Genomic DNA, 9,494 nt, shown 5'->3' with positions numbered 1-9,494 from the left:
AATTTCTCGACGCATCAGTGAAATGGCCAATGATGTCAAACATCAACTCATTAATATTCGCCAGCATTCTGAATTTTCTATACAAGTGGATGAGTCAACTGTTGTGGACAATCAATGTTTGATGGTGGTATATGTTCGGTATTTCAGTGAAGACCTTCAACCTTGTGAGGAAATGCTGTTCACAGAGAAATTTCCACTTGATTCAAAAGGTGCGACTATTTTTCTCACTCTCAAGTCTTTCCTTTTTGAACATAACATCCCACTCAGTAATATTCTTGCCTGTGTGTCTGATGGGGCCCCTTCGATGATAGAAAGATACAGAAGTTTATCATCTCTCCTAAAGCATGAAATTTCCCACCAGATACTAACTGTTCATTGCTTGGCACACTGGCAGCATTTAGTGGCAAAAAATATGAACAGTAGATTGAATGATGTGCTGCAGTTAGTTATCAAGACTATGAACAAATTGAAGTCCAGTTTCTTTTCTGATTGAATTTTCCGTCAATTCTTTCTGAGAAATGATGAGGACCATACTAAACTCTTATACCATACTAAAGTGTGGTGGCTGTCAAAAGGAAACTGTGTTTTATGCTTTGTTGAACTGTTTCATATAATCATATCTTTCTTTGAAGATACCCCACTATCCACTTCATTGATGGCTGCTATGTCTTTTTTCTTTGTGATATATTCACGAAATTGGATTATTTGAATAAGTTATTGCAAGGAAATAGAAAAACTTTCGTTGATTGTAAATCATTTATCACTACCTTCATTTTGAAATTGGTGTTGTATAAAACTAACATTTCGAAATGTTAACTCCATCAATTTCCACAACTTGATTCTTTGAAAGATGAATTGGTTGATGTGGATTTAACTACATATTGCAACTATTTACAATCATTGCACGATAACATGGTAGAGTAATTTCAAGATGTTATTGAGCTGAATATTCCAAATTGGTATAGCAATCCGTTTGAAGTCGATGCAGTCGATTGTGAGAATGATGTTCAGGAGGAATTACAAAATGACAATGACACCACAATGTGATATATCCCTAATGGCAAAGAAGGTTTGTGGTACCATCAGAGTATATTGAATTCCTACCCCAATCTGTAGAAACATCTGATATTACTTTTGCTTAGTATGTTGTGCAGGAGAGAAGACTGCATTAGTATGGTCATGCGATGCGTATGGATGAGGACAGTTGCATAAAGAGGTGCTGATCTCTAAGTATTGAAGGAACCTGTGGGACAAGGTGGTGAAATGTGATCTTTAGATGATGAGTCACACAGAAGTGACGACAAGTGACTGGGACTGCTGAGCTTAACAAGACACATCAAGCTAAGTGAAGTCATGGTTGTGGCCAGTGTCAGTGACACGTGAATGACACCTGTGCCACTGATACATAAAAAGCACCCAGTATACTCCATGGAGTAGTTGGCAATAGGAATGTGCAATGTCAGTGTACATATACAACAGTGTCTTAAAAGAAAAATTGAGTATAAGAAGCATCAGATGTAGTAAGCAGGAGAGAAGACTGCACTGGTATTATCATGTGATGTGTAAGGAAGAGGATAGTTGCATAAAGTGCCGATCTCTAATTGTGAAGGGAATTTGTGGAAAAAGTAGACCCAGGAAGACATGGGATGAGGTGGTGAAATATGATCTTTGACTGTTGAGTCTCACAGAGACAATGACAAGCAATCAGGACTTCTGGTAAATTGCAGTGCTTGAGAAGACATGTCAAGCTTAATGATATCATAGTTGTGGCCAGTGTTGGTGACATGTAAAAGGCACCCAGTACACTCTGTGGAATGGTTGGTATTAGTAAGGGCATCCAGCCATAGAAACCAAGCCAAAACAGACCAGAGCCTGGTACGGCTTTCTGGCTTACCGTCTACTGTCAAACCATTTAACCCATGCCAGCATGGAAAATGAACATTAAATGATGATAATGATGATGACAATTGTTTCTCACATAGGCACAAGGTCTTGATTAAACTGATGATTAAATAAGCTTCAGTACTTGACTGGTAGTTTATTTCACTGACCCCAGATGGATGAAATGTAAAGTTGGCCCTGGTGTGATTTGAACAAAGGATATAAATGCTATGACTAAATACAAAAATATTTGATCTGATGCTCTCATGACTCTGCCAGACCACTGCCTCTCAGTATTGCAAATAATATAAATCTAACCTTGGTAAATAAAGAGGTCCAGTACAGACATAGACATTCTTGCTTTTCCTGGCAACTGAACGAACATATTTTTCTAATTTATTCCAAATACCTCGGTTAAATCCTTCACCAACCTGTACAAAACAAAAACATTAAAAAAAAATAACTGAATGAAATAAGTCTATAAAAAAAACACTGAATGAAACAAAACAATCACAAAACAATTTTATGATTTTTAGAAACATTTATTTATTTCATTTTATTTTACTTTTACTTCTTTCAGTCATTAGACTGTGGCCATGATGGAGCACTGCTTTGAAGAATTTTTAGTTGAACGAATTGACCTTAGTACTTTTTTTTAAGCCTGGTACTTATTCTATTGGTCTCTTTTGCTGAACCACTAAATTATAGGGACATAAACACACCAGCACTGGTTGTCAAGTGGCAGTCAGACACACTCACACACACACACACAATGGGCTTCTTTCAGTTCCTGTCCACCAAATCCACTCACAAGGCTTTGGTGGGCTCAAGGCTGTAGTAGAAGACACTTATCCAAGGCGTCACATAGTGGGACTGAACCCAGAACCATGAAACTGGGAAGCAAGCTTCTTACCACACCACAATGATGTAACTGGAGATCCATTTATTAATTTATTTATCTATATGGCTGTATTAGAGGAGGAAAGATAATGAGATGGTTTTATTGCAAGGCTTCTCAGACTGATGGAAAGCGGAGAGTATATTACCCTCAAACCAAAGACCTGACTCAAAAACTCACAACAGATGTATTCTGCTAAAAGTGGCCAAAAGGCCAGATCGTGGCATTAAACTGGCCAAAAGACTAAGTCCACTATCTAGTACTGGCAATGATGCTAAGGCACTGGACTACAGACCACATGGTCAAGAGTTCAAATTTCACAACTATAAGTTGATCCTTTCAAATTTAAAAACTTGGCACATCCACCCCTTGATAATTGATTTTTTTTTTTTCTCAAATCACAGTTGTCGGCTTGATTTCAAAAATTTTTTGTTAAATCCAGCTGTGGGATGGATGAGGCCTTGTGTAGGCCCTATACCAGATGGCTGGACATGATTAAGGAAGACCTCCAGAGGCTCAACGTCACCTTAGAGGATGCAGTAGGGCTGGCACAGGCCCAGAAGCAATGGAGAGCACTGGTAGATCTGGTCAGCTCTATGCATGATGATGCCTCTGGGACCACTAATTTGGAACGACTGCAGCCACATCATGCAAGAACATGAAGCCAGTCTGCCAGCTGGTTTACATTTGGTTAATTAAGTCATTCCTATGCTAATCCCCAAAATCTAGAGAACCTCTCCATTTCCTGTAATGTTAAGTGGACATGATGTAATGTTTCCTCTTTGCAGGGAACTGATTTATCACATTGCAGTTTCTCCCCCCCCCCCCACCGTAGGAGGAATTGAACTTAGCTTTAGAAACCAACAATAAATATTCATCAGTTCTGCATTGATGTGAATGGAGATCCATTTATAGGAATCACATATAAAGTGTGTTCCTATATGGTACTCTACTATGCAGTGAAGTGCATCACCACATAGTACTTGTAAAGGGGTCACCAACATTTCAACACTGTTCAGTTGCTCACTCAAGTAAACTACCTGCTGAATGAATTTACATAAAAATGGCCGAGTATTCCACAGATGTTTATACCCTTAACATGATTTTCAAACAGGAACATGGTAGTGTGTGTGACAAGGATGTACTTTTGTATTGTAGATACAATCCATCTGACATAGTTTCTATCAGCCCAATTTAACTCACAAAACTTGGGTTCAGTTGAGGCTATAATAAAGATACTTGCTCAAGATGCCACACAGTGGGACTGAACTCAGGACCTCATGGTTGCAAAGCGAACTTCTTAACCATTCAACAATGCTGTATCTATTTGGCAATAACTTATGGGGTTATGAATGTTTTGGTCTTCAACACAATACAGTGAACCATTAAGAAAGAACAAATCACTGTTCCCTGAGGTGTTGGGTTCCCTACTGATTCAGTCATTTATGGCTACCTTCATCTTAAGATTAACTATAGATTTCTGATCTCCTTGATGACTCACTTAACTTTTTAAATATCCTGTAAATAGTAAGACCTCAATGATCAGACTTATGACCAAAGGTGCTTGTGTCTATCCCCTTGTTTACACCATCATATGTGATTTGAGGGAGACTTGGTTGCTATTTCTAGCAAATCAAACAACAACATAGACTCTCACTGTCTCATAAATTGGTAGTTTAGCTCCAGATCAGCTCTAATCAAACAGAAATATGATCAGAAGTACTCCAGCAGTGGTCATCCTGCTTTTTTCTTTTGGTACTATATATGACTACATTGTCTAGTGTATCCTTTCCTAACTGAAGAAGGCAGAGTGTGATTTGAGGGATATTTGGCTGTCATTTTTAGCAGGTCTGGCAACTAAATGGAAGTTCTCATGTTAGTCAGTCCTTATGGAGCAAATCTATAGTCAAAGGCATCCTAGTCATTACCATTTTGCTTTATTTCAGGTAGTATACCTAGAAAAATATCATTGCTTTTATCTGTAGTGGTATCATTAGCATGCTTGGCAGCATTTCCTCCAGATTTATGTTTTGAGTTCAAATTCCACCAAAGTCAACTTTATCTTTTATCCTTTCAGAGTTGATAAAATAAGCATCAACTGAGAATCAGGAATGATATAGTTGACTGGTCCCTTCCGCTTAATATTTCAGGCCTTGTGCTTACAGTAGAAAGAATTTTCATTCTTAAAGTGGTGAGCTGGCCAAAATTAGAAAGGATTACTATTGATGTTACAAAAGGGTAAGTTGACAGAATTGTTAGCATGCCAGACTAAATGTTTAGCAGCATTTCATTTGTCTTCACATTCTGAGTTCAAATTCCACTGAGGTTGACTTTGCCTTTTATCCTATTAGGATCGATAAAGTAAGTACAAGTTGAGCACTGGGGCCAACACAATCAACTTATACCTTCCTTTCGCTGGTTATACAGATACACATACTTTTGAAAATATATGACAAATCGGAAACTTATATACACAATATATTCTAGGAAAAGTCAATGATATAATTTTACCGTTCAAATTTACAAAGAACAGAACCTTAAAAACTTTACAAATTAATTCACAAGGAAGTCTTGAGGTGTTGGCAACGAGCTGGTTTGTTTCGCTATTTTTAACATCAAAGCATCAATGAACACATTTATCAACAATTTATTCTTTTGTTTCAGTCATTTGACTGTGGCCATGCTGGAGCACCGCCTTTAGTCGTTCAAATCGACCCCAGGACTTATTCTTTATAAGCCTAGTACTTATACTATCGGTCACTTTTACCGAACCGCTAAGTTATGGCGACAAAAACACACCAACACCAGTTGTCAAGCGAGGGTGGTGAGACAGAGACACACAAACATATAAATATATATATACGACAGGCTTCTTTCAGTTTCCGTCTACCAATCCACTCACAAGGCTTTGGTTGGCCCAAGGCTATAGTAGAAGACACTTGCCTTAGGGGCCACGCAGTGGGATTGAACCTGGAACCATGTGGTTGGTAAGTATGCTACTAACCACACAGCCACTCAAATTCTGCTTTATGAATAACTCGATCTACTAGAAATAGCAGTTAAATATCAATCAAATCATACTCAATCTTCTCTTTAAAAGAAAGGTGGAGCGAGCATGTTAAATACAGGTACACTGATTTTATATACATAGGCGTAGGAGTGGCTGTGTGGTAAGTAGCTTGCTTACGAACCACATGGTTCTGGGTTCAGTCCCACTGTGTGACACCTTGGGCAGGTGTCTTCTACTATAGCCTCGGCCCGAGGCTATAGTAGAAGACACTTGGGATCTTTTTTAAAATGGGGGCCACATTTTTCATTAACGAAACACTTTGAAACTTGGAACACTGGTAGAATGTGTCATATAAAACATCTTTTTCTCTTAGTCTTCTTTAAAAAAAAGAAATCCATAACTTATTCCATGTTAAAGTTGTCGTATTTCTGTAATTTCAACCAATCACTGACGTCCATTCAGCCGATATACATTAAGTGCCGACTACATAAACAAACGATTCTGAAACAATTAACCCTAACCCTAACCTTAGGGCTAGGGTTAGGGTTAGGGTTAAAGCAAATTTAAAATGAAAAAAGCAAATAAAACGAAGGTATGGAGATTAAATACGCTTTACATCGCTTAATCAGCCAAAGGAGTAAATATAAACAACTGAATACTTGTCAGTGATTGGTTGAAATTATCGAAATAAGACAATTTTTTACATGAAATAAATTCGAATACAAAAATATTTTTCTGTTCTATAACACAAAATAGATAAGTATACGAAGTTTGAAAGTCTTTCCGTACCAAAAACACTACGTAAAACATTAATGAAAAATGTGGCCCCCGTTTTAAAATAGATCCGACACTTGTGAGTGGCTTTGGTAGACGGAAACTGAAAGAAGCCCCTCGTATATATGTATATATATATATATATATATATATATATATATATATATATATATATCTGTGTGTGTGTGTGTTAGTGTGACTGTGTTTGTCCCTCCCAACATCGCTTGACAACCGATGCTGGTGTGTTTACGTCCCCGTAACTTAGCGGTTCGGCAAAAAGAGACTGACTAGGCTTACAAAGAATAAGTCCTGGGGTCGATTTGCTCGACTAAAGGCGGTGCTCCAGCATGGCTGCAGTCAAATGATTGAAACAAGTAAAAGAGTAAAAGAGAATACTGCATTTAGAGCGTCGAGATTATAACGAGTGGAGCATCTTTGATTATAGTCTGTTGGATCGAAAGTGACCTGGAGCTAAACAATAACGCTATTATCGTTATTAACAGTGTATAATATTTAATCGATATCTGCATGCTGTATCCGTCTATGTAAACACTATTTTTAATCAGATTTTTTTTTTGGATTTTATATCTTTGAAAAACAAATAGTAATTCAAGGGAGACAATTTCATATCACCAACTATTAAAATTGACTTCATTCATTGACACGATACAAGAAATTTATAGAGGAGGTCGGATTGAGATGTAGTGTTCAAGAACATTAATAACTCAAGTGAATTTAAAATTGCTATAAATGAAATCGAAACTGAGGGCGCAAATTTAATTTATCGAGTGCTTAACTCTAAGGCGATCGTCAACACTGAGTGCCCTCAACACGTGAAGGGCGAAAAGGATAAAAGTTTTGGCGTAACGAGTTTAACTTAAAACAATCAGCGTTTCTCATATAAGTACATATTTTTATGTTCGTATCATCTAAAACTTATTAGGAATTACCGTAAAGACAATTAAATAACATTTACAGAGTTGCTTTTGTATCCCTCGTCTGTTCTGCAATACACTCACCTGTGGTGCTATATTGCTGTAATAAAATGTTTCTTGAAGATTTCTCCATGATTGTAGATTATTCGCAGCTGCAGCCATGTGTCCTCTATCGTAACCACTCCCAGAGAAATCTCGATCTGTCGCCCTAAAGTAAGCATGGATTGAAGGATCTTCCTCAAAATTACATGATTTTCTATCGGCGTGTTTCTCCTTCAGACTCTCGGGTGTCAAATGTTCAAATACCCAATTTGGACATCGTGTTCTTTGATCGTAGGATAAAACATAATTACCATACGAACGAAGGTTGCTCATACTGGGAAAACCGAATCTCATTATCTGGGCAACCCTGTTGCCTGGCATTGGCTCATTAGGAACCAAGCCGTCATTTTTTTGTGCAACAGAAAGTTCCCGAGCCTGAAGGGACGGAATAGGCAAAGGAACATTGTTTAAGTTTTTGTATAGTCTCAGTTTCTCTATACATACTCCTAAACTTGTTCCCAGTACCAGAGAAATTCCTGATGCTGTTACGAGTAGGCGATGGTTTCTCATCGCATCAAAATCACGAACACCAAAAGGTAACACGAAAGAAAAGCTGCCGACATGGATGTGTTGGCCAGTTATTTACAAAAAAAAAAAAAATTCAGTAGAGTGATCTCCCCTGAATTCATGTCCCGTAATGTACAACGCACATACTTTCTTGAAGCTTCCAAATAAATATTTCTTGGTAATCAATTTATTTCCTTAATGTCATTCATTTTGTGATGAATATTTCTCGAAAATTTTCCACAAACAGCTAGCAGCAATGGATGTATACACACACACGCACATTCTTTTAGCGGCTTTGATTACTGGACTGGACTGGTCTTAGCTGGTAACACACCCTCACATCCTTTCACGAATTTAGGCAACCTCAGCAGGAGGAAAGGTAAAAGCCTCCAAGGAGGGATTTAAACTCAGAATGTAACCAAATATCACAAGGTATTTGTCTGATGCTCCACCTATTTTGACATGCACCTGAAATACATGTTGAGCTACCACAAATTCCATTGACAAATTTTATTCATGAGTCTTCAGACACCCAGGAGATTATGATGCTACACTGTAGTATCAAACTTGGAACCACATGATTGTAAAATAAAGCTCTTTGACACCTGGCGGGGCCGTTGCTTCTTTTTTATTAACCAGAATTTTAAAATGAAAGAAAATTAATTAAAAGAAACATGGTCTCATATGAGCATGTCAATAATTTCTTTCTATTTCAATTTATTCTTCTCAGGGAATGCACAGTAAATTTAGATAAATTAAACTGTTTTTTCTAAGAGATCAAATGACGAGGTAAAGGCTCTGACACAATGTCGGCTATTTTTCATGTGTTGACGATTAAGTATTATGGCCAGAAACAACAGAAAATACAACAATTTTAGTTGTTTGTCCAGTTCCCTATTAACCTAGCCGTTGGCACGCTGTAAATTCAATCAAAGCTTCAGGAAACTGCGTTGATGATAAGAAATGTAATTGAAGATCACACGCATTTGAAAATTAATAGATGTTTTACACGTGTAGTGGGGTGAAAATTGAAAACATGATCTAAAAGCAATTAAAATTATAATTGAATTCTGAAAATAACTGAAATGACAATACTTTCAGGTTTTAATTGCACATTTTTTTCTCCTTTGATTTTGGTCTATCAATTTGAAATTCTAAACTTAAAAAAGAAAATATTCGAACTGAATTTTTGAATTTGACGTCCCTGGAAAAATACAGCAACTAAAGATAGTCAGAATTTTTTGTCACTGGAAGGCATGGCAATTTCTCTTGTGTCTGTTTTACCATGGTAAAATGCACCCTGGACACTGTAAAATGTTAGGAAGAGTATGTAGCCATAGGAGCCATGTCAAAGGAAACATGCAAGCAAGATGTGACCCATCAAGAA

At 37.3% G+C, this 9,494-nt stretch overlaps 1 protein-coding gene across 1 annotated transcript in view; it reads right to left on the bottom strand.

The window, feature by feature from the left end:
* The window catches only part of LOC106867925 (endonuclease G, mitochondrial), a 24,996-nt gene extending 16,789 nt beyond the window's left edge, over positions 1–8,207 (bottom strand). Inside the window, exons 1-2 of the mRNA XM_014912994.3 lie at positions 7,583–8,207; positions 2,200–2,312 (exon numbers count right to left, since the gene is read on the bottom strand). Coding sequence (XP_014768480.2) covers positions 2,200–2,312; positions 7,583–8,110 — 641 coding nt within the window. The 5' untranslated portion in view covers positions 8,111–8,207. The remainder of the gene's footprint in view (positions 1–2,199; positions 2,313–7,582) is intronic.
* Positions 8,208–9,494: the final 1,287 nt, after the last annotated feature.

This window comes from Octopus bimaculoides, chromosome 11 (assembly GCF_046866305.1).
Source record: "Octopus bimaculoides isolate indiv1 chromosome 11, ASM4686630v1, whole genome shotgun sequence".
Lineage (NCBI taxonomy): Eukaryota > Metazoa > Mollusca > Cephalopoda > Octopoda > Octopodidae > Octopus > Octopus bimaculoides.
This window is presented reverse-complemented; position numbering and strand designations above follow the sequence as displayed.